This window comes from Mytilus californianus, unplaced genomic scaffold (assembly GCF_021869535.1).
Source record: "Mytilus californianus isolate M0D057914Y unplaced genomic scaffold, xbMytCali1.0.p SCAF_9, whole genome shotgun sequence".
NCBI classification, from domain to species: domain Eukaryota; kingdom Metazoa; phylum Mollusca; class Bivalvia; order Mytilida; family Mytilidae; genus Mytilus; species Mytilus californianus.
Genome location: NW_026262745.1, coordinates 25,496,616 through 25,523,208, shown reverse-complemented (window position 1 = coordinate 25,523,208; position 26,593 = coordinate 25,496,616). Strand labels below are relative to the sequence as shown.

Genomic DNA, 26,593 nt, shown 5'->3' with positions numbered 1-26,593 from the left:
AATAACAAAGATACAGTGGGCTAAACACTTATCATTTATGTTTGCCATAGTTGCACAAATAAGTAAAATTTGCCAGGTTGATAATTTGGTGATTCAATCAATGGGGTATAGATAATGTATGCAGATCCAAAACAATTGTTTAACATTACATTTTATTATTATTTTGTTTTGTCAACTTATAGGGGGGGGGGGGGGGGGAGGCGCACAGTCAACACTTAATTTTCTTATTTCTTTGGTTTTGCCAATCTTATGGTGGAGCCATTTCCCCTTAATAAGTCCCAAGGTTCTCCTACCTTGGGTGATGACGAATTGTGTATGGACAGGTATTTATAACATTATATTTTACAATGTAATCTTTCATCTTTTTTTACATGGTACTGAGGATTCATGTATTTTTCTTGTTACCAATTGTATTGAGGAAAAAGTGTTTTTTTGTGGTTTCTAATTTTGTGGTTTTTCCAAAGTCTGCATACAAGCCTATAGAGAATGTATATTTTGTTGAACATTTAATTCAGTGTTAAACTATACACACAAAATCCACAAAAATTGGTTACCCATGTAAGAAAAAAAATCCACAGTACGATACAAAATAAAAGGATTAAAATAATATACACTTCACATCTAAAGTTTATTATTGTAGAACAACCATGTTTACATGGACGGAATAACATAATCTACATGAGAATCACAAGAATTGATAATCTTTAGTAAAACTAATCAATTAATAAATATATAAAAATTGTATAATAGGAATGTACTACTGTCATAAAACACGATACTCTTCAATTCAGCACTAAATGAGAAAAATAATGAAAATTCCTTGAATTTATCATGTACAAGTCCAATGTGTGCAGATCAAGTTAATACAAAAATAGAATAAGTTATTTGAAATCAAGTCTTTTAAATTGTTAGGATCATTAAAGCTGTTTGTTATGTCCATAACGTGTCGAACATTGTAATCAATTCTGGACTGTCAACAATTTCCTGATTCTACTCTGTTCCTTCTTCTGGGTTAAGATATTTAGAAGGATCAGTGATTTTCTCTAGATTTTCTTTCAACACTTTCTCAGAGCACATGGGACAAGTTTCCTCAGTCTCCAACAGCCTGCAAAACAAATGTAGAATATACTTAAAAATTTAGGATGTTTCAAAAACAAAATATACAAACATTTTTTACACTGAATATAAATGCAACAACAATCAACCAATCCACTATGAATATTTATAATAAGTTTATTGATGTGTGAACTTGGCATTTAACTCATATAAACTTAACAAATAGTCTCTCTGATTTATTCTGTTTGTGAGCTAGTCAACTAATATAAAAAAGAAGATGTGGTATGATTGCCAATGAGACAACTCTCCACAAGAGATCACATGACACAGAAATTAACAGCTATAGGTAACCGTATGGCCTTCAACAATGAGCAATGACCATACCGCATAGTCAGCTATAAAAGGCCCCGAAATATCTCTATAAACTCCTTCAAAATAATCTTTATTATTTTGTTCAATAATGAAATACATTTTACTGGATAATTTTATAGCAGAGTTACAAACCTTAATTTGAATCAATGTTAAAGTAAATATAAACTTGATACATAGCACTTTATTATCCTTTAAAATGCATTATACAGAATATGGATCACTGCTTTTTCTTTATTTTTTAAATACCAGTATCTATTTAAATCTGTAAATATTTCAAAAATACATAAGGATGTTTTGTTGATTCTTGTGATAATTTCATAGTTCTGTTGTCAAGAAGTCTTAAGTTAAACACAAACTTTTTTCTCTTTAAGTACTACAAGTTGAAAGCAAATTTGTGATTTAAAAATGAAATTTTATAATCAAATCTTGATTTCCAAAAATCTAAAATTCATAAAAATCATATAATGGTAAACATAAGAAACTATGACGTTTAACAAAATATATTGCTGAAAAATTCATGAAAATCAGATGAAAGTTGTTGTTCAAAATATTTGTTTTGACTTTCAATTTACATAATATATAGATAATACAAGTATATGTGTCAAACGACACCATGCCCTTCTCCCACTATCACATTCCCAAGCTCAGTGAACCATGAAACATCGGTCAGAACCCTAATTTGGTATATATATCTAACAGTTTACTTTATAATGAATATATGTACAAAGTTTCATGTTGATGTGACCACAAACTACCTTAAACTAAAACTTTAACCTGTTATGCACTATCACATTTCCATGTTTAGTGAACCATGAAATTTGGATCGAAACCCTAATTTGGCATATACATTTAACAGTTCACTTCATAATGAACATGTTTACTAAGTTTGATCTTGATGTGATACCAAAACTTTAAACTAATATGGACTCAAAGACACACTAACAGACGCACATACCGGAAAACATAATAACACTCTATTATGGTAGTTGGGGCATACTAAGACGTTGTCAACATACTGTATAACTTCTTACCTAAGAAATTCAGAGAATATAGCAGGGAAATCACACTTAGGACAAGCTGTTAAATCATCCTTCAATATATGTCTTCCCTGAAAGATAAAGGGTTAGGTTTATTACCTGATTTTTAACAACATGGTCAATTTGGTTATCTGGTAGCATGTTTAATATATAGATTCTTAAATTTGTTCAAAATTGAATATCAAGATAACCAATCAAATCTATCACCTTTTTAGTTTAAAAACTTGCAAAAACAAAGCAAAAGGTATAAAACATGAGTTAATCTTACTCCTTGTATACAGTTTATAACAATATATTTCATAGTATGGAAATATTTCACTACAATTTTCAGCATTACAATGTTAAAGCATATAAGATTTTACCATTTTGAATGTCAGCTTACTCTATCAGGCACACTTGATAGTCAGTATCAAAAACAAAAGTGCTATTATTCTATATGTATCATACTCACCGTAACAGTGCAATATGGAATGCTATTTTTACAATCCGGACAGAGCAGATCAGTTTCTGGGATCTGGAATCCACAGTAAGGACAAGGTGTCAGTGGTTCCTCCTCCTCCGTCTTGTCTGGTTTCCTGACAATCATTTCTATTTTCTTCTTATATTTCAAATCTATCTGGTTCCTGTATTCAGGTCTCATCAACATGGCAGCATAACTGAATGAAGAATTCTTTAATCCAGCCCTGTGACATTCTATCACTGTTGATGTCAATATAGGGACAATATCTGGAAATTATTTAAACAAATATAAACATATCAAATCTTATTTTAAGTTTTAACCAATGAATTACTAAAAATGTTCAGGCATAAGCGCCATAACACACTGTGTGATTGCTATAAAGATCTGGGCTATTTTCACAAGGATCTTACGATAAAAATAGATGGTAACATTAAAATTTTCATGACATTTTGTGATAATAAAGTTAAGGGAGGTCAGTACAACCATAGCAGTGAAACAAAATTAATACAGAATCAACCAGTGCATTCAGTACATTTCTACTCCCCAGAATTGTGTGGTATATGAGACAAGAACCCAACAATACAATACTAAATAAAAAAAAAAACCAAATGTTAATTAATGGTTCAGGAAAGGTTTATATTGGTGCTGAATTAAAACCAGCATATTAGCTTATATGATAAGAAAAACTTACGAGATGGAAATTTACTGATATTGTTTGCAACCCTGATCAACATCCTGCCACCTTTAAGATGATCACCTCTTTTTACGTGAATCTGAAATAAAATTAACATTTACATGTAGATAGACATTTACTGCAATTTATTTTTTTTAGATTAAATGCACAAATTAAAGTTTTGTATTTTAAATATATCTTCTTCAATTACAACTTTATTTATAATGCTTTAAATTTAAGATTTTATTTTTTTCATTTTCGCATAAATTTCATTGCATCACATTTACGATATAAGCATTATACACCTTTCTCTTAGTGTATGTATTACTATGTAACTAGTTATCATAAATATAAAGTATTGATTTTGATCCAGTAATATACAATCATTAAAACAACCAATCATTACAACCGTTTGCCAAATCAATTACTGTGGATTCATTTATTTTTTGTTGATTGAGGGAAAACTATATTTTCATGGAAATTTGATATCGTGGTTTTACCAAAGTTTGCATATACAAGCGTATAGAAAATATGTACCTTGTTGAACATTTAAATTCATGGTTTACCTGTACTCTAAAAAAATCACAAAAATTATTATCCCATGAATGATAATGAATTCACAGTAAGAGTAAGCAAATGTTATAGTTTTTTCTCTCTATACCTTGACTAATATATAGCTATGTAGAATCATCAGGTTTGTTGCCATTTCTGAAGGAATTTTAATTTTCTGTTGTTTGAGTTCCTGGAACATGCTGAACAGTACATCATGGGCATTCCTGTAGTTACCTGTTGACATAAAAAAATATAGCATAGGTACAGGACACTCAAAAATTAATCACAAGTACCTAACACTAAAAAAAATAATCACATTGACAATAAGTTTAGCTTTTTTTACTCAAATTAATTTAACTTCTCATAAGAATTAGAGCATTTCCATAAAATATTTATGCAAAATAAAATGCTCTAGAAAAGTTGTTACAGTAGGCAGCCTTTTGTAACTAAATAAAATTCTTAAATGGGGGCAGAATCATATCATTTATCACCTACAGGTATTGCTAGTAAAAAATGATAATCATAGATACCAGGATAAAAATGTATGTTTTGTCACTCAAAAGTTTGAAGTTGAAAAGCATTGAGGACCAATTCTGAAAGGTTTTGCCAAATACAGCTAAGGTACTCTATTCTTGGGGTAGAAAATTCTTAGTATAGTCATATAACTTTGACTCCCTTTCAAAGTCTATGCTTTGGTAAGAGAAGCCCCCAAAATAATTATGACCAATAACAAAATAAGAGTAGCACAATGGCATTATATGGTGAACACTCTGAGAAAATTTCATCAAATTCTGTTCTGAGATTTAGAAGGGGATATAAATGCATATTGTTACAATGTAGTGTACACATGATTTAATTGAGGAAACCTCAAAAATGATTTTGAAAAAAAAAAAAAAGGTTTACAATAGTAAAAAGATTGTGAGAAATTTTCACTAAATTGTTATAAGGGCTTTTAGGAGGAGTTTAGGATACAAAATGGGTACTCCCAAAATAAAGCAACAGTTAAGTCATTGTTTTGGCGAAAGATACCCCAAACATTATTCTGATATTAAAAACAAAATAGGAGGTACACAATAGTATTATATGGTTAAGAAATTGAGAAAGTTTCAATAAATTGTAATAAGGTGTTTAGAGGGAGTTGGGGATACAATATGAGTACCCCAAATAAAGCCATGGCAAAGTTGATAATTTTGTAAGGGAAATCTCATTTTAATTCAGACCAAAGGTATAATAACATATTTTAAATAATAATAATAAAAAAAACAGTATACTTGAAAGCTGAACACCCTCATTTAATTTTTATATGTCTGTTTACGGGACGTATTTTTGGTAAACCATTGTCCGTTCGTCCATCGTCCATTGTCAACATGTCGGACAATAACTCAAAAACGCTTTAACCAATTTTCATGAAACTTTAGTGAATTGTTTATATCTATTGACGTGAGCTCCCTTTTGATTTTTATTTTAGATTTTATGTTTCTGAGTTATGGGGTTTTATTCATTAAAAGAGGTTTTTTTTTTCAGTTTTCAAACAATAACTCAAAAATGCTTTGAGCAGTTTTCATGAAACTTTGAATTGTTTACATCTATTGACGTAAGCTCCCTTTTGATTTTTATAAATTTTAGATATTACGTTTCCGAGTAATGGGATTTTATTCATAAAAAAGGGGAGATTTTCCAGTATTTCGGACAATAGCTCTGAGCAGTTTTCATGAAACTTTGGTGACTGGTTTATATCTATTAAAATAACCTCCCTTTATTTTTTTATAAATTTCTGATATGACATCAATGAGTTCTGGAACTTTATTCTTTGAAAAAGCAACAGACGTATCATGCACTCATGGCGCAGCTCTTTATTAAAGACTTAATCTTTAAATTATTTTCAATTGCAGTAAATTTGTGGATGTGATATTAAAAAAACAAACCAGCATTTTGTTCTTCTCTGGCTATGATGATAGCTGTTCTAGCAGCCTCTCTGTATTGTTTCAATGCCATGTACAGCCTAAACAAGTACTTAGCATCCTATACAAATATAAGACAATCATATATTAAACATAATTTCATTTGTAGAGGTATACTGTTGGTTCATTTTATTTTGTGTTTAAAAGGGAGATTTTTCTTTAATATGTGGTGACAGTTATTGTTCTTTCAATCAAATCCTGCTTTTTAAATGTGTCTTCTTTTTTCTTTGCACTACTTACATTGATGGTTTGAATGTGGTTCTTCTAATGCAGTTTTGTTAAATTTCTGACCAGTTATAAAGATTGATCAATTAAACAAATGAAAATTGGATAAAAAACTGAACTGAACTGCAATAGGTTGTAAGGAACGCTTAAAGTGTGTATACATATTTTATTAAAGAATTTGTAATGTAAAGCTACAAGAGTAAATAAATATGAAATTTAAGTAATCCAAAAATTGGGATTTGGAAACAAGAGCAGGAACACTTATAATATAGTCACTGTTATAATCACACCAACCTTGGGCATGTTGTCTGTCTCTCCCATAAGGAAGTCTATCAGCTGTCTGGTCAGACTGTCATCATTGGCTCGTCCTACAGTCTCTATGGCTAACTCTATAGCCTGGCTATCTTCACCATTACACCTCAGGAAATGTTTCATTGCCTGAATGATTCAATTTTTAAACTCAAATATTGGTCAATTTACTGAAATGCTTTAAGTGACTCAAAATTTGTGACTTGTGGAAAGTTGTGTCTTGAAAATGTCTACAGTAACAGCAAACTGGTGCAAAATAAGTGTACTTTACTATGAATTATCATCAACTAAGAAAAATTTATTCACTTCAATAACTAAACATTTTCTAAAATCATTTTCAAACAAAAATTTCTCTCTGAATGTGTGTATTTTGTTGTTTTTGTGTACACAAATGACATCACGCACAAAAATTATTTTTCAAAATTTGAAAGAAAAACATACTAGATGATTTTCCTGTGTGCATGTTTCAGGAGTAACCTTCATAGATTCAATCGAGACCAAAAATTTTGACTTCCAAAGATATAAAAAGTTTGACAGCATTTTTACTTTCACTTTGTACATTCAGTTTAAATTATAGCAGTTTTTCTTAGGAAACTATTTCTTGTAAAAAATTTAATTCTGCAGTGACGAAATCTTACTCTCTTGTATTGTCCACTTAATAAAAAGAATTTTCCAGATAGGAAATGGTTCTTTTCATTCTCAAAATGTAAGGCAATACTCTGGTAGTCTTCTGGTGTTGCGTCAGCTCCTAAAATCAAACATAAAAATGATAAACAAAAGGTTTAAACAAATAATCAGAATATCATTTGGTGTTCTAAATCAAAATATATCACTTATCATAAAAAATAAAGATTATTTTGCAGGTGTTATCACTTTCTTCTATTTAATGTAATATAAACATCAACAAGCTTTTAATGGATGAAAAAAAATTTGGGTGTGTCACATTTTTATGACAAATGTTTTCATGTAATATTATAAAACCAGTCTTTCTTAGAGGTCAATAGTCAGGTAGAGAAAATTTCAAAGAAATAAACAATTTAGGTTTAAAGGTGAAAGAAGGGTTGTCTGTAAATAATGAAAGACACTCATTTTTTTCTTTTTTTTAACTTCTAATAGATAAAACCAAAGCATCCTTTTGGTTGCATTAGACTTCCCAAATAGTGTATTGAAAAAATCCATCAACTATATTTAATGCTTACATCCGATGTTGAGTTATAATCGTAAATATCATATCAGATTTTTTATTGTTAAATTGCAACACAAATATATTTATTACCTATAATGTCAGCATAGGTCTCCATCTGATTATGGGCCTGGGCTAACTGGAAGGCCTCATCATTACACTTGGACATGACCAAGAATTGTATGGCTGATGAATAATCATTCAGTTTCTGGAAAAATCTGAAAATGAATGCAGATTTTCTTTAAAACATTTGTAATATATCATCACTTTTTAATTATTTATAAAACATGAAACTATGAAAACATGACTTTATTTCTATATTGAATTGTCAAAATAAGAATTTTTATTCTTTTACCTAAATGAAGTAACACATTGTTAAATTAAGAATAAATTTGAATCTATAAACTTTATCTTGTGCGCCATAACTTTGTGAAAATATTTTTTTTTGTGAATGAAAGGGATGTATAGTTCATAGGAATGTAAATTGTTAACAATAGCCTATCGAGAAAATATCTTTTATTAGAGGTACAGATTTCAATAAGAAGATAAATATCTGAATATCATACTTGGCTACAGTTAATATCTTACTGATGAAAATATTTTAGTCATAATAGTAAGGATATTCATCAGCAATACGGACAATTTAAATTACTTACTTGGCTACCATCTTAGCTCCCTCTATAGACTGTGTTTCTCTCACATACTTCACAGCTTCCTCAGGGTTTTGTAGGTAATCCAAATTGATTCTGAAAATTTGAATTAGCATTAAAAATTCCAGTACCTAATTTGAATTCATTGATTATGAGAACCAATGAATTGTAAATTTGTATTATGGTTCTACTGTTAAGATCAATCTTTTGAAGTTTATATTGATAAAAAACATGTTTTTCATAAGACTTGTTGGATTGTAATCAAAATTTAAAAAAATCAGAAAAAATGTCATCAATAAATTGATATCCATATTTATTAATGTGAAATTCTCAAGATAGACAAAATTTTATGATAAGCATACATTAAAAAAAATGCTATAGGTCTTAAATAAACTAACCTGATAACTTGATCCCAATCTTTAGCATTCTTGTAAGCCTCAGCTGCCTCTTTGAACCGACCGTCTGCTTCCTTCGCCTTGGCGTACTGGATATGTATCTTTGGTGAGGTAACATGAGATAACAAATCTCCAACTTTATTCCTATAAATTATACATAAAACATCTTGTATAATTTGATGTCCTTCTAAATCTTCTAAGTGTACAGTAAACTTTTATCACTTATGATTTTAACAAGAGTGCACACGCTGAAATGTCTCGCCTTCTTTACTAATCACTGATATTATGTTGATAGTCCTAAATATAAAGCTTTATTACAACTGTCACATAAACTTAACATTAACCAAGAAAACTAAACATTGACCAATGAACCATGAAAATGAGGTCAAGGTCAGATGAACCATGCCAGGCAGGCATGTACAGCTAACAATTCTTCCATACAACAAATATAGTTGACCTATTGCTTATAGTTTAAGAAAAACAGACCATAACACAAAAACTTAACACTGAGCAATGAACTGTGAAAATGAGGTCAAGGTCAAATAAAACCTGCCAGTTGGACATGTACACCTTACAGTCCTTTCATACACCGAATATACTAAACCTATTGCTTATAGTATCTGAGATATGGACTTGACCACCAAAACTTAACCTTGTTCACTGATCCATGAAATGAGGTCGAGGTCAAGTGAAAACTGTCTGACGGGTATGAGGACCTTGCAAGGTACGCACATACCAAATATAGTTATCCTATTACTTATAATAAGAGAGAATTTAACATTAAAAAAAATCTGAACTTTTTTTTCAAGTAGTCACTGAACCATGAAAATGAGGTCAAGGACATTGGACATGTGACTGACAGAAACTTCGTAACATGAGGCATCCATATACAAAGTATGAAGCATCCAGACCTTCCACCTTCTAAAATATAAAGCTTTTAAGAAGTAAGCTAACGCCGCCGCCGCAGCCGCCGGATCACTATCCCTATGTCGAGCTTTCTGCGACAAAAGTCGCAGGCTCGACAAAAACATTATACCCTCGCAACAATTGAAAAGAGTATAATCATTCTTGTTTTAAAGTTACACAGACAAAATGATGACGTTGATAAAAATTGTCATAAATAAATACTGTATGCATGGCTTATATAAACAAAAGACATTTTTAAATGGATATACCCACCAGTTTTTAGCCCTTATGTAAACACTAGCTGCCTTGTCGTAATATCCCCCTTGTTCATACAGAGTAGCTGCTTCTGTCCATTGCTAAAATGAAAAATCGTATCATAACATAAATGAACAATGTTTAAATATCATTAAAAAAATGATAAGATTTCATTGTTGCAAAATAAAACATGGACAATATTGTGTACTCATGAAAGGTAGAAATTATTCAGTGTTTACCATTCTTACATTATCCAAATTTGAAAAGAAAAGATAATTAAGATTTACAATAAGTAAGAGAATTGAACTTTTGGGGTAAAATAGCTCAAACTTAAAAAAAAAAATATCAAAAGAAAATAAGAAGAGGAATTAAACAACTGCAATCATAAATCAAAAATGAACATAAATGGCATACATACTTTCATACTTTCTAAGATACCAGCACACTCCTTTTTCAACATCCTACTAGGCATTTTCATTGCCATATTAACACCCCTGAAAAAAAAGGACAACAATTTAGAATATATATTATTTTTTAGCATAGTTTCCCACAACTAAATCTATACCCCATATGTAATTTCTCAGTTCAGAGTAGATAACTTAAAGAGCAAGATTAAATAAATGGAGAATGTGTCCATGGGACACAGATGATGCCCCTGCTTGCATATAATGTTATAAAGAGGCATAACTCTAGAAAGGCAAAATTGAAACCACCGAAATTCCAACTTGATCTGAGTTTTGTGGTTACAAGCATCGTGTATAAGTTTCATAACATTTGGTTGAAGCAAACTAAAGTTAGAGAACAGAAACCAATTTGGGTCGTACTGACGTAAGGACTGACAATGGTAACACTTAATGTCCCTTCCGGTGACGACAGGGGCATAAAAATAATGCATAATTTTCAACTTTAGAAGATTATTTAAGTTAGTATTAGGTAATTGAGTGAATTTTATACAGAGTTTATAAGCATGGCTTTATATTGCCATGAAAGAAGATAGGTATGTCTCAAATATCCTAAAAATGTAGATTTCCAACAGCTTATTGTAAGAAAAACTTTTGAAAATGAAATCTACTAGATTTACTTTAAAGCTATAGCTATAGCCAGCTAAAGAGCACTGTTCCATTACAGAAAGAGCAATGGAAAGGGAAAATAGATACCTTCTAATATCGCCCATTCTGATGGACATTCTGGCTATTCCAGCAACACAAACTTCATCATGTTCCCTGTCCTTCTCTTCTCTTGTTATACCCTTCTCATAATGAGACAGAGCGTTCATATAGTCACCAGTAAACTCTAACTGCTGAGCATACTCTCGTGAAATGTATGGGATCTGTTCTGGAGCCAAAGCTTTGGCCAGCTGTAGAGCACTGTCCCAGTGTAACAAGTCTCTTCTCATCTGGAAGAAAATAGGATTAAATTTCCTCATTATACAATTTTGACTACAATAAAAATGGAATATGAAACAGGTGCCCTTCAGACAAGAATAATATAAAATGTATTGTAAAAAGTCAAGAACGTAACCATAAATGTACATATAATAATATAAAAGCTGGAAACCCTTCATCATTGATTACAATATATGTAACTTTGTATTGTGAAGGGCACATATTTAATTTCACATGGTTTTTTAGCCTGAGGTGTACCAACTTGTGTATTTTTTCAACTTATGCATATTCCACGACAGCTGTCCAATAGTAATTCGGTGTCAAATTTCCATGACATTTAAACTTTCACTTAACACCCATCTGCCTCATATTCACAAATTTGGTTTTTCTATGTTTAATTTCTGCTTTTCATCTTTACTTCTGTGGAAACAGATCCTTTTTGTTTTGATTGCATTTTATCAAAGTCTTCTTTCATAGCTGTTGACGCAATGATTATATTTATTTTTCTAATTAATAAAAAAAATTATACATAATACAACAACTACCTCCAAAGCTGCCAGTGGTTTTCCTGAAGCTAAAAACAAATCTTGAGCCAGGTTGAATTCTCCCAAAAACATAGCTATGTTTCCTGATAACAGATTACGATCTTCCAAATTCTGAAAATTAAAAAGGAAATGCCTCTTTATTTCATTGTTCTATTTTTGGAACACATATAGCTATATGAGAAAAGTTTACAAATTTATACCCACTGCTCTTAAGTCTAAGAATGTTTTAGTCTTTTAAAAGTTTGACATGGTTCATATTATTTAGCACATGGATCCTGTATAGAAACAAGTTATTAAGTTTACAGTGCCTTTATTTATAATCCTTTCATTAGATTGTTACTAATTTTTCTTAATTGCTAGCTGAACTTTGAGACAAAACATGATAACTATCATTACCATAAATTTTTACCCACGCTCCACACCTGTGAGTCCTGCATTGTGTAGGTATTAAAGTAAACATGTTAGGAATAAATGTGTAACTTAAAATTCTATACAGAAGATGATGTGAACTTGATCAGCATATTCATACCTAGCTTATCACAATGTCAATCACCAACTACATAAAATTACTTATATATATACATACCCTTAACTGATGTAAGGATGTTACCATGCCAACATCTCCAATATCCCTGTATACTCTGATGGCTGAAAAAAAGTTTTAAAAAATTAATATTTTGCAAATATTTCGATGAAAAAATACAATTTAATTCTAAAAGATTATGCAGATATGGTGTAAAATCAATTTAATAGATGAAAACCACCAGATTTTGTTAAGGACAAAAATAAAATAAATGTCAGAATATAATAAAACATACCAAAGTCCACCTCTAAAGCTTTTAGAGCTCCTTTTCCTAGATCAATCCAAGCTACAATATCATTTAGTTTCTGACAGAATGACCAACAATCCTTAAATCTAAAATGAAATTTGATAAATTTTCATACGGATGACTGATGAATAAATTGATTAAACTTATGTATATGTTGAACATATATCAGTCAATGATTTAAATCTAAAAAATGTGTTATATATTACTTCATAAAATATTTGGTTGCAGATTTAACTTTGTAATCTTATTGTGTATGTGTGTGCTTGATTTTTGTCTTTTATGTATGTTCAAAAATAATTTTCAGCATTAAATTGCACAAATCATATCCCTCTTCCATTAAAATTTACCTCTTCAGTAATATTCCTTGCTTCAGAGCACTTCTTATCTGAAAATATTATAAAAGATATTATATTTTCATATATGATTATTGTGTAACTGATAAGTTCTATGTTAGGATTAACTTTACCATGCCTTTTGCCTTTGCAGAAATTGTCCTGATGTCTGCTAATGTCTACAGCTTTTTTAAATAGATATTTTATTTTTATGTCCATTCAATAAGATTTCTTATTATAAAAATATTTTCCTTATCAATATTCTGCTCTGACAATCCTACGAATGTTTCAAAACTATTGACTTATTTTGCTATAGCTAAAATTGAGATCTGGTATCTATAGTCTGTATGGGGAACAAGCTACTGTAGAATTATTTCCATTCTATAAATCAACCTGATCTGGACCCAAGTTGTCCTCCAAGTTTACAACAACAATTACTCTATAGTGAATATCTAGGGTCTTTTTGATTGATTGGTGTTTAACGCCACTTTCAACACTACTGTGCTATTTTGTGGCGGTCAGTTTTTATTGGTGGAGGAAGCCGGAGTGCCCAGATAGAACCAACGACCTTCAGTAGGAAAACTGACAATCCTAGGGTCTTTTTGAGAATCTGTCCACTCTGCAACTAAAGAGTTATCAAACCTTAAATCACTCACCTGATCTGGACCCAAGTTGTCTTCATGGTCTTCACCAACTACTGCTGAGTGAGTATCTAGCATCTGTGTGGCTAGCCTTCCACTCTGAGACTGAAGTGTTATCTCTCCACCATACATCAGTATAGGTATGTTACCATAGGGAAGTTTTGATTCACCAACATACTCCACAACTGGTCCTAAAATACCAATAAATTAACATAACTTCTCAAAGATCATGAATAGTTATCGGTATATAATCATAATAAACTGTTGACACAGAGATATGTCTTGCTTTTTGTAATTTGATAGTATAATGTAAATATTGAATCCAATTGAATGCATTCTATACTTTAAAGCAATTTTATGGCATTAAGTTTTACTTCATAGTGGAAACCTTTAAAAGTGTTCAGTTTAATCCATAAACCTCTTTTCTTTTTTTTTCTTTCAATAATGATCAAAATTGATCACATACCAGCATGAAGAAATTAGGAAATAATCAAATTCCTATTGTACATGCATAAGTTCTATAAATTGAAAAATCAGTGAGCTCATAATTTTGAACCATCGACCACTTGCAAAAAATTAATGTGATAGCTGCATTTAGAGACCACATTCACAGTATTTTCTCTTGTATAAAAAAATAATTTACCATTAAAAAAAAATTATGGCAAGGACTAAACCTCTGCTGTAGCTTTTGAGGAAACAAAATTTCAACAGAAGTCTTGAAATGCATTCTCAGGCAAAAAACCTAAGGAAAAGTTAACAAGCTTTCATATTATAGCTAAGAGTGAATATAGATAAAACAACCTACCATGCATACTCTCTCTACTGTACATATAAGTATATATCTTTTCATCATCATAAGTAATAAACACACCCTGTAAAAAATATATTCATGAAATTACAGACCCTTTCAGAGCATTCATTTTGTTATTAATAGTACTTTTTTTTTACTTTAGAAAAAAAACTTTCCTTTGTTTTCTCATGTATTATTCACCTGTTACATGTTTTAAATAGGTGTTTTCAACCTAGTCCATATTTCTTGACTCTCCTCAGTTAAATTTTAACTATATCAAAATCTATTCAAAAAATTGAGTGTTGCTCAAAGTAAAATGACTCAATTGGAACTCAGTTAAAGCTACAAAAAAGACACCTAATTCAAACTATTTCATATGAGCAATTTTGATTTTTTAAATTTTTCATGAAAGTCTTAAATAAATTTGAATTAGTCTACCAGTTGCAAAATTTGGATTAGATGTTAATTTCATATCTTAATTTATACTATCATAAATTCAAAGTTTACACATAATTCAATGCCCTTCTTCAAATCCTTTTTTGTTACGAAAGCTAATAAAATACAAACTACTGCTGATACTAAAATTGCACAAGAGTTTTATCTTCAACAGCATATCATATATACATTGGGAGTACATTTGCATTAACAATCTTATATGATAAAGATTAACTTGCTTAAAGCACTAGTTTACATAGTATTAAGTTACATTGTCCCCTAGGAACTCTCTTGGTCCTCAGTACCTCATACAGATTGGCTTCTACACAAATTGTGAGATTATCCATCAATAGAGTATACATTGTTACAATCTATACAGAAAACTTACTCTATCTGGTGCCCAGTTTTCCCACAATGCACCTTTTGCTGTTGATTGAAAATTTGGTATATCCAACACTTGGTCATTCACCTGCATCAAAGATATTAAACAGTCAAAATTCAGTGATTTTTATTACTAAACTTGGGTAGGCTTTCATTTTAGGTCAATAAGATTCATGGATAAGATTAAAAGGTCTATTATGAGTAAAGTCTGATCTGGTTATTGGAAAGAATAAAGATACTAGTAATGTTAATCTATAGATGGCCAGGGTATTGATTCCTTATGAAAGTATAGCTATAATTTAAAATCATAATCACACCTTCAAGTCTTTACTTTAATGCCACAATCAAATACTATTCACATCTGTTTATCTGCCACTGAATATATAATTTTTAAACACTAACTATGAACATAATTCACAATATGGCTGTTCACAAACTATGAACATAATTCACAATATGGCTGTTCACTAACTATGAACATAATTCACAATATGGCTGTTCACTAACTATGAACATAATTCACAATATGGCTGTTCACAAACTATGAACATAATTCACAATATGGCTGTTCACTAACTATGAACATAATTCACAATATGGCTGTTCACAAACTATGAACATAATTCACAATATGGCTGTTCACTAACTATGAACATAATTCACAATATGGCTGTTCACTAACTATGAACATAATTCACAATATGGCTGTTCACAAACTAGATTTCATTCACTTATAGATACCAGATAAACTAATAAAATGTTATAACATGTACAACAACAACAACAAAAAAGAATTTATCGCTTGGCATTTTTGGTTTGTTTTACAACTTAAAGGATTATGAACCATGACTTTTATTTCTGTCTTATCACTTACAGGATTATACACAAATCCATCACTTTTGTTATCAATGAAGATTACTCTAGTGCCACTACTGTCAGGAAAAATATTCTTTATTCCTACAATATGTCTAAACTCATTCACCATGTTCCAATCTTCAATGTAGAAATAATTTATTCCTCCATTCTGAAAAATAATTTAAATTTGTATACAAAAAAGTTTCAGTCAATTGTTCATTAAGTCATTAAATCTGTGAAATCTAAGTCACAACCCTAATAGACAAATTTCGAGTTCGATGCATTTCCGTCAAAAACTTAGGTTTTAGTAAACATCATTTGTGCGTTTAGGGGCATCGTCACTTCCGTTCCCATGTTGAGCAAGTGGTTAGAAAAATATGATGCTATATTGCACAAATTATTCAGCAAATTAAATTCTTATAATTGACAATCAGCACTGCTGTCATTAGGGCATTGTTATTAAGTACCTACGGAACAAATATTATTTCTAGTTTATCCTGCACCATGACGATCACAAAGACGCTTGTTGAACGTTAATAGTGCAGGGATACAGGCGATCCTCTATCTGGTAAATGACGTCATAAAGGCGCACATAATTGACGACTTTTTCCGGTGAAGGACATAACTTGAAAGTGGTCTATTTGGCAACTCTATGGTAAACTACCTATAAACAAAACTTTCACCTGATATAGGAAGACTAAATGGATTGTAAAATAATTTGCACTCCTTTTATCATAGGTGGGACATAAAAAAAACAATATGACATGATTAAAAACATCAATGAATTCAAGAAATACTAAGCTAAGTTGATGCAATGGCCAAAATGAACAAACTTAAAGAGTTCACTTATTTAAACTGTGAAATATTCTTAACATGAAATGATGGTTAAGACATTAATTAAATGAAGTTCTTGATAAAACACTGTTTGCATTGTACAATGCAATTTAACAAATAGCCTTTGTGTAGAAGCAATTTTATCTCTTATCAAATTAACTCCATATTTTTTTCTGTCTTCAGTCATTTTTTCAATATAATAAGCTAGTTAAAGTAAACTTGAAACTTATATCCTTATTCACATTAATTACAAGACAGACTTACATCAGTTCCATATATAAGGAACTCTGGAGTAATGGCATGACATGTTATTCTGTTGTCATCTTGGTCTCTTTCAGGGAAAATTTTTGTTTCTCTCTCATCAGTTGTTCCTTGGGTCTCACCTTCTATCTGTAAATTGAAAAAAAATCATCTTAAATCATCAAAATACATGTAAAAATGTAGTAACTAATAATACAGTAAAAATGTAGTAACTAATAATACAGAAATTCATATGTTTCTTTAATTGCAAGTTTTACTAAAGTTACATTTTTTTTTAATTCTGTACAATGTTAAGTTCTTATGATATATGTAAACATACCATAAATCAAAAGAGAACATAACTCTTGATTCATGTATATATAATAAAAACAATCACTTTTTGATGATATTTCACCAAAAACTAATCAGTACATATGGACATCAATTTTTTGAAATCAAGTTTGAAGCTAATTTAATTTTTTATTCCTTATTTGTTTACCTCCTTATGTAGAACCACTAGTAGCCCTTGGGCTGTTGGAAATCATAGGAACAGTTATTCCAAATAAGAAATTCAAATAGTCATTCTTGTCCAAAAAAATATGCTGTAAAAACTGCTTAAGAGATCACCTGTATTAAGCAAAAACCTGTGTTATAAGACCATTAATTTAAGGTCCCTTTCTATATATTGAACCTGTATTAAAAGACCACCTGTCTTTAAAGACACTTTTTTAGCTCTTCCTGAAGTGGTCTCTAAAAACAGGTTTTATTGTATTTCAAATTAAAAAAACTCAAACTTGCATGACTGGAAAAATCTAAATCTTCTGGGTCAGACATGAAATATTTACCATATGAAGCTGGACTTTTCCCTCAAACCTAGCTGCAGCATAGTCAGCATTAAGACATATAGACTGGACAGTACCAAGGTATTCACGATCTTTTAATTTCTCTATCCCTGAAATATACATATATTCAAAAATTTCATTTCTCTATCCCTGAAATATACATATATTCAAAAATTTCATTTCTCTATCCCTGCAATTTACATATCTAAAAATCATGCTAATTGGGCAGTTAAACTGTATTGAAAAATTAATAAAATGCTCCGCAGGGCGCAGCTTGATACGACCGCAGAGGTTGAACCCTGAACAGTTGGGGCAAGTATGGACACAACATTTAAGCTTGATACAGCTTTGCATTTGGATTGTGATTAAATATTTGACACAGCATAGGTTTCTGCACAGAATGAATGTGGTTTAAGAACTTAAAAATTTTAAATTGAACATTCACCTATTATGGTCCAATATCCAAAATCTAAATACATGGTTAGATTCAGCATATCAAAGAACCCCAAGAATTCAATTTTTGATGAAATCAAACAAAGTTTAATTTTGGACCCTTTTGACCTCAATGTGGACAAAGTTGATAACGGGGCCCAAAAATCAAAAATCTAAATACATGGTTAGATTCAGAATATCAAAGAACCCCATATATTCAATTTTTGTTGAAATCAAACAAAGTTTAATTTTGGACCCCGATTTGGACCAACTTGAAAACTGGGCCCATAATCAAAAATCTAAAGACATGTTTAGATTCAGCATATCAAAGAACCCTAAGAATTCAATTTTTGTTAAAATCAAACTAAGTTTAATTTTGGACCCTTTGGACCTTTATGTAGACCAATTTGAAAACAGAACCAAAAATTAAGAATCTAAATACATGGTTAGATTCGGCATATCAAAGAACCCCAATAATTCAATTTTTGATGAAATCAAACAAAGTTTAATTTTGGACCCTTTGGACCTCAATGTGGACCAATTTAAAAACGGGGCCCAAAATCCAAAAACTAAATACACGGTTAGATTCAGCATATTAAAGAACCCCAAGAATTCAAGAATAAAACCCCATTGAAATTGGTCAAGAAATAAGCAATTTATATGAAGTATCTTCTTTTGCACAATACTGTGCAATTAAATATTTCTTGCTATTGCGCAATACTGTACAATTGACAATTTCTTGCTATTGCCCAATATTGTGCTATTGGATATTTCTTGCTATTGCGCAATACTGTGCAATTGAAGATTTCTTGCTATTGCGCAATACTGTGCAATTGAAGATTTCTTGCTATTGTGCATTACTGTGCAATTGAAAATTTCTTGCTATTGCACAATACTTATTATATATAATAATTTACACATCCTGTTTGGTGTGTATCTCCTACCATATCATAATTATTTGCTTTTAAATATAAATCAGAAATAACCAACTTAAAATGGAAAATTTTAAAAGAAAAAAAAAAGGAAAAAAAGAAAAAAAATGAACCCCCCCCCCCCCCCCCCCCCTCAAATTTTTTGAACCCCCTTATGATTCATCACCCCCAAACTCAATCCCAGCCTTCCCTTTGTGGTATGGTACCTTGCAGTACAATTTCAGAAAGATCCATACACTTGAACACAAGTTATTGTCTGGAAACTAGAAAAATGTGTTTTTTGCCCCTTTTTGGCCCCTAATTCCTAAAATATTGAGGCAATTACCCCCATCATCAATCCCAGCCTTCCCTTTGTGGTATGGTACCTTGCAGTACAATTTCAGAGAGATCCATACACTTGAACACAAGTTATTGTCTGGAAGTTACAAAAATGCTTATTTTTGGCCCCTAATTCCTTTACTGTTGGTACCATAACCCCAAAATCAATCCCAACCTTCCTTTTGTGGTATTGAACCTTGTAGTAAAATTTCAGAGATCCATTCACTTAAACTAAAGTTAGAGTGCGAAAACCAATGTGTCTACGGACGACGCTGGACGACGACGACGCCAACGTCATACCAATATACGACCACAAAAATTTTTTTGCGGTCGTATAAAAATATGTTAATAATCGTTTTTACCTGTATAAGAATGAGTTTTTGAAGATGGAATCAGTCAACCAAATGGTTTACCCTTGTTTCACTTCAAATGTTGACATTCTTTTCTTTTTAATAGCTGAACATGCCTAGTTCATGCGTAATCCATCTCTAGCTGAGGGGTTCAATTGAAGTTCACATGAATATGGATTTAATGAGGTTGAAATATTCACTTGCAAGTGAATAATTCTTTAGCGATGTTTCTTTGCCTATTTTGACAAAACTGAACCAAACTGGCTGCTAAAAGCGAAAACTATTTCACTTTCATTAAAGTTTGAACAAAAAAAAATCATATTTTATTTTTATCTATAAGCTAATGCTCCTTTAAACATTTAATAAAATGCTTCGCTGGGGCGCAGCTTGATACTACCGCAGAGGTCGAACCCTGAACAGTTGGGGCAAGTATGGACACAACATTCAAGCTTGATACAGCTCTGAATTTGGATTGTTATTAAATATTTGACACAGCATAGGTTTCTGACACAGAAAGAATGTGGTCTAAGAACTTGAATTTTTTTAATTTACCTATTATGGTCCAATGTCCAAAATCAAAATACATGGTTAGATTCAGCATATCAAAGAACACCATATATTCAATTTTTGTTAAAATCAAACAAAGTTTAATTTTGGACCCCAACTTGGACAAACTTGAAAACTGGGCCCATAATCAAAAATCTAAACACATGTTTAGATTCAGCATATCAAAGAACCCCAAGAATTCAATTTTTGCTAAAATCAAACTAAGTTTAATTTTGGACCCTTTGGACCTTAATGTAGACCAATTTAAAAAATGGGACTTAAAATTAAAAATCTAAATACACGGTTAGATTTGGAATATCAAAGAACCCCAATAATTCAATTTTTGATGAAATCAAACAAAGTTTAATTTTGGACCCTTTTGACCTCAATATGAACCAATTTGATAGCGGGGCCCACAAATAAAAATTCTAAATTCATGGTTAGATTCAGCATATCAAAGAACCCCATATATTCAATTTTTGTTGAAATCAAAAAAAGTTTAATTTTGGACCCCAACTTGGACCAACTTGAAAACTGGGCCCATAATCAAAAATCTAAATACATGTTTAGATTCAGCATATCAAAGAACCCCAAGAATTCAATTTTTGTTAAAATCAAACTAAGTTTAATTTTGGACCCTTTGGACCTCAATGAAGACCAATTTAAAAAACGGGACCCAAATTAAAAATCTAAAAACACGGTTAGATTTGGCATATCAAAGAACCCCAATAATTCAATTTTCGATGAAATCAAACAAAGTTTAATTTTGGACCCTTTTGACCTCAATATGAACCAATTTGATAGTGGGGCCTACAAATAAAAAATCTAAATACATGGTTAGATTCAGCATATCAAAGAACATCATATATTCAATTTTTGTTGAAATCATACAAAGTTTAATTTTGGACCCCAATTTGGACCAACTTGAAAACTGGGCCCATAATCAAAAATCTAAATACATGTTTAGATTCAGCATATCAAAGAACCCTAAGAATTCAATTTTTGTTGAAATCAAACAAAGTTTAAATACTGGACCCTATCTTGGACCAACTTGAAAACTGGGCCCATAATCAAAAATCTAAACACATGTTTAGATTCAGCCAATCAAAGAACCCCAAGAATTCAATTTTTGTTAAAATCAAACTAAGTTTAATTTTGGACCCTTTGGACCTCAATGTAGACCAATTTAAAAAACAGGACCCAAAATTAAGAACCTAAATACACGGTTAGATTTGGAATATCAAAGAACCCCAATAATTCAATTTTAGATGAAATCAAACAAAGTTTAATTTTGGACCCTTTTGACCTCAATATGAACCAATTAGATAACGGGGTCCACAAATAAAAAATCTAAATACATGGTTAGATTCAGCATATCAAAGAACCCCATATATTCAATTTTTGTTGAAATCAAACAAAGTTTAATTTTGGACCCCAATTTGGACCAACTTGAAAACTGGGCCAAAAATCAAAAATCTAAATACATGTTTAGATTCAGCATATCAAAGAACCTCATATATTCAATTTTTGCTAAAATCAAACAAAGTTTAATTTTGGACCCTTTGGACATTAATGTAGACCAATTTGAAAACTGGACCCAAAATTAAAAATCTAAATACACTGTTAGATTCGGCATAACAAATAAATAAATGTGATCAAAGATTTTACAAATCTAATGCGCCATACTGTGCAATTAAAGATTACTTCTTGAAATTTTTCAATATTTGAAATTTGAAAAAAAAATAATATTTGAAGAATAATTCTTTTTAATTTCTGAAATCTGAAATGAGAAAAAATTGGCCCCCCACAATTTCTTTTTATCCCCCCCCCCTTTTTCCCCCCAAAAAATTCTTTCCCTCAAGATATGGTCATAATCTCAATTCAAATTTCCAATGGAGTTGGCAACCATAATTACCCATTTAAATTTACCATAGTGCTAACTTAATCTATTTTATAATAGAATTAATAAAAATATAGTGTCAAATCTTTCATATGGATTTTTTTGTAAAAAAAAAAGATGAAAACATTTGCAGATATTTTTACTGGTCTTCCTTTATAAATATGCATTTCTTTAAACATAATTTAAAAGCAGAGTAAGGGAAGTAACCAAAACGTTGTATTTGGATTACCTCCCTTACACTGTTTTAGATTATCTTTATTGTTCATTAACCATTACTTTATACATAATTTAAAAGCAGTGTAAGGGAGATAATTTCAATGATGTATTTGATTTATCTCCCTTACACTGCTTTAAATTATGTTTTGTACTAAAGTATTTGTCCATTAACCAGGACAATCTTGTTTTTCCCCCTTTTTTGCCCCTAATTCCTAAACGGTTTGAGCCATAACCCCCCAAAGCAAATCCTAACCATCCCTTTGTGGTATGGAAACTTGTAGTATAATTTCAGAGAGATCCATACACCGTTCCACAGTTATTGTCTGGAAACTAGAAAATGCTCATTTTTTGCCCCTTTTTGGCCCCTAATTCCTTAACTGTTGGTACCATAACCCCCAAAATCAATCCCAACCTTCCTTTTGTGGTATTTAACCTTATGGTCAAATTTCAAAAAGATCCATTCACTTAAACTAAAGTTAGAGTGCGAAAACCAATATGTATTCGGACGACGACGACGCCGGATGACGACGACGACGCCAACGTCATACCAATATACGACCACAAAATTTTTTTGCGGTCGTATAAAAACAATATAAATATGACAGCTAAATCTTGCCTGTGACTTTAGCAATATGTTTCCAAAGAATTTTTTATGAGTTTTAAAAATACATTGTACCTTAAAGGTAAACAAAAGAACATAAGTTCTATTTGATAAAATAGGTAAACATAAATTGACAGTTAATTTTTACCAGCATCTCCCATCAAATAAAACCATGCTCTGTTATTCATGCCAACAGCCAAGTGATAAGGTCCAAGTCCTACAAACGATGGTTCTACATCTATTGGTATGGCAGCTGGCTGATCCTGTTGGATATTATCTTCTACTGTAACTTCTAACAGTGACGTCAGATGAGCAATCCTTGTCTGGTTACAAGAGGCCAACATGGGAAGTTTTGTTAGATACACATGTAAATTTCCACGGTTTGATGAGACGGCTAAGAGTTGTCCGTCATCTGTCCAACCTATTTTGTCCAATCCACGTTCATCATCAAGTTGGATGATGGCAAACATTTCTTTTAAATCAGACAAATCATGAATCTTCACACTGTATAAAATTTTTTGAACTAAATCAGTATTTCACTAATTAATTTTCAAGTAATAAAGAACTGTAACATATTACAATCTTATGAAAGATGTTTGATTTTATAACTTAAGTTGTAACAGCATTCAATCAAAGCGTGATAGCGCTGTAAAGGCAGTTAATTACAGGTTGTGTGTATTTTTAGTCCAGTTATATCATTATCTTGCATAGTACAGTGTACTTATCAGAGGTGGCTTTCAGTATTTAAGATTTAGAGTTCTCTAATGATATTGAACAAGTTATATGAATGTCATATGCTGAGCACTATATGAAGGTGATTGTTCTCACTTGTTTATGAACTAGTGCATTATGTCCAGTTTGTACCTTTTTTATCTATGTTTATAGTCAAATTAGTTATCAAAGGTACCAGGATTATAATTTAATACGCCAGACGCGCGTTTCATCTACATAAGACTCATCAGTGACGCTCAGATCAAAATAGTTATAAAGCCAAACAAGTACAAAGTTGAAAAGCATTGAGGACCCAAAATTCCAAAAAGTTGTGCCAAATACGGCTAAGGTAATCTATTCCTTGGATAAGAAAATCCTTAGTTTTTCGAAAAATTCAAAGTTTTGTAACAGGAAGTTTATAAAAATGACCATATAATTGATTTTTAAATACTGTTTAAAATAGTTAGGCATTTTCTTTTTAGTAATAAGTAAATGTTATCAACTGTATTTTATTCAACTCTGCAAATGTGGTTTGTTACTGTTAAGTATGGATGATAGTTGTTTCATTGGCAATCATAACACATCTCCTTATTTATATAATGATCTATATTCAACGACCTCAGGTACAAAAAAAATGTATGTAACTTAACTATGATGGGAAACCTTTGACTTCTTTCTTTTATATAAACTTTTGATTTGGTACCATAGGACTATGTAGAATAAATGTACATTGCAACATGTCAACTCTTTCAATGACAATACTTTTTTAAGAAACTATAACTCCAAGCAAAATTATATTTCCAAGTTTAAAGTAATTTATGAATGAAAAAAGGAGTTCTTAATTAAGAAATAAACTGATTCGCTGAGCGCAGCTGGATACACCCGCAGAGGTCCAACCCTGAACAGTTGGGGCAAAAATGGACACAATATTCAAGCTTGATACAGGTCTGAATTTGGATTGTAATTAAATATTTGACATATTATAGTTTCGGAATAAATGTAGTCAAAGAACTTGAAATCGGTTATATGAATTGAATTTATATTCAATTAAAGATTTCTTGCTGTTGTACAATACACTGTGCTGTTGCGCAATACTTAATAAATCTGTTGCCAGACTATAAACAAATAAAGTTCAATTTCTTCTCAATGTCATATTTGAAATTTATGAAAATCTATAGGGAGATTACATCAATAGCTATAAATAGTTCACCAAAGTTTCATGCGAACTGCTTAAAGCATTTTTGAGTTGTTGTCCAACAAGAGTGCACACGCTGAAATGTCTCGCCTTCTTTACTAATCACTGATATTATGTTGATAGTCCTTAATATAAAGCTTTATTACAACTGTCACATAAACTTAACATTAACCAAGAAAACTAAACATTGACCAATGAACCATGAAAATGAGGTCAAGGTCAGATGAACCATGCCAGGCAGGCATGTACAGCTAACAATTCTTCCATACAACAAATATAGTTGACCTATTGCTTATAGTTTAAGAAAAACAGACCAAAACACAAAAACTTAACACTGAGCAATGAACTGTGAAAATGAAGTCAAGGTCAAATAAAACCTGCGCGACTGACATATAGATCATAAAATATTTCCATACACCAAATATAGTTGACCTATTGCATATAGTATTAGAAAAAAAGACCAAAACTCAAAATCTTAACTTTGACCACTGAACCATGAAAATGAGGTCAAGGTCAAATGAGACCTGCCAGCTAGACATGTACACCTTACAATCATTCCATACACCAAATATAGTAGACCTATTGCATACAGTATAAGAAAAACAGACCAAAACACAAAAACTTAACTATAACCACTGAACCATGAAAATGAAGTCAAGGTCAGATGACACCTGCCAGTTGGACATGTACGCCTTACAGTCCTTCCATACACCGAATATACTTGACCTATTGCTTATAGTATCTGAGATATGGACTTGACCACCAAAACTTAACCTTGTTCACTGATCCATGAAATGTGGTCGAAGTCAAGTGAAAACTGTCTGACGGGCATAAGGACCTTGCAAGGTACACACATACCAAATATAGTTATCCTACTACTTATAATAAGAGAGAATTTAACATTACAAAAAATGTTAACTTTTTTTTTCAAGTAGTCACTGAACCATGAAAATGAGGTCAAGGACATTGGACATGTGGCTGACGGAAACTTCGTAACATGAGGCATCCATATACAAAGTATGAAGCATCCAGGTCTTCCACCTTCTAAAATATAAAGCTTTTAAGAAGTTAGCTAACGCCGCCGCCACATCACTATCCCTACGTCGAGCTTTCTGCGACAAAAGTCGCAGGCTCGACAAAAACTGGAAAATCCCCCCTTTTTTAATGAATAAAACCCCATAACTCAGAAATGTAAAATCTAAAATTTATAAAATTCTAAAGAGAGCTTACGGATTGATAATTTAGTCT

The 26,593-nt window shown here is 31.2% G+C and overlaps 1 protein-coding gene across 1 annotated transcript in view; it reads right to left on the bottom strand.

The window, feature by feature from the left end:
• Positions 1 to 609: 609 nt before the first annotated feature.
• The window catches only part of LOC127715259 (WD repeat-containing protein 19-like), a 47,507-nt gene continuing 21,523 nt past the window's right edge, over positions 610 to 26,593 (bottom strand). The window contains exons 10-34 of the mRNA XM_052221287.1: positions 23,588 to 23,943; positions 18,148 to 18,254; positions 17,327 to 17,452; positions 16,248 to 16,397; positions 15,381 to 15,461; positions 14,573 to 14,639; positions 13,783 to 13,958; positions 13,142 to 13,179; positions 12,783 to 12,880; positions 12,551 to 12,612; positions 11,965 to 12,075; positions 11,192 to 11,430; positions 10,453 to 10,528; positions 10,053 to 10,135; positions 8,877 to 9,017; positions 8,485 to 8,574; positions 7,922 to 8,046; positions 7,284 to 7,393; positions 6,631 to 6,774; positions 6,076 to 6,172; positions 4,260 to 4,384; positions 3,617 to 3,698; positions 2,917 to 3,191; positions 2,460 to 2,536; positions 610 to 1,105 (exon numbers count right to left, since the gene is read on the bottom strand). Coding sequence (XP_052077247.1) covers positions 991 to 1,105; positions 2,460 to 2,536; positions 2,917 to 3,191; positions 3,617 to 3,698; positions 4,260 to 4,384; positions 6,076 to 6,172; positions 6,631 to 6,774; positions 7,284 to 7,393; positions 7,922 to 8,046; positions 8,485 to 8,574; positions 8,877 to 9,017; positions 10,053 to 10,135; positions 10,453 to 10,528; positions 11,192 to 11,430; positions 11,965 to 12,075; positions 12,551 to 12,612; positions 12,783 to 12,880; positions 13,142 to 13,179; positions 13,783 to 13,958; positions 14,573 to 14,639; positions 15,381 to 15,461; positions 16,248 to 16,397; positions 17,327 to 17,452; positions 18,148 to 18,254; positions 23,588 to 23,943 — 3,151 coding nt within the window. The 3' untranslated portion in view covers positions 610 to 990. The remainder of the gene's footprint in view (positions 1,106 to 2,459; positions 2,537 to 2,916; positions 3,192 to 3,616; positions 3,699 to 4,259; positions 4,385 to 6,075; positions 6,173 to 6,630; positions 6,775 to 7,283; positions 7,394 to 7,921; positions 8,047 to 8,484; positions 8,575 to 8,876; positions 9,018 to 10,052; positions 10,136 to 10,452; positions 10,529 to 11,191; positions 11,431 to 11,964; positions 12,076 to 12,550; positions 12,613 to 12,782; positions 12,881 to 13,141; positions 13,180 to 13,782; positions 13,959 to 14,572; positions 14,640 to 15,380; positions 15,462 to 16,247; positions 16,398 to 17,326; positions 17,453 to 18,147; positions 18,255 to 23,587; positions 23,944 to 26,593) is intronic.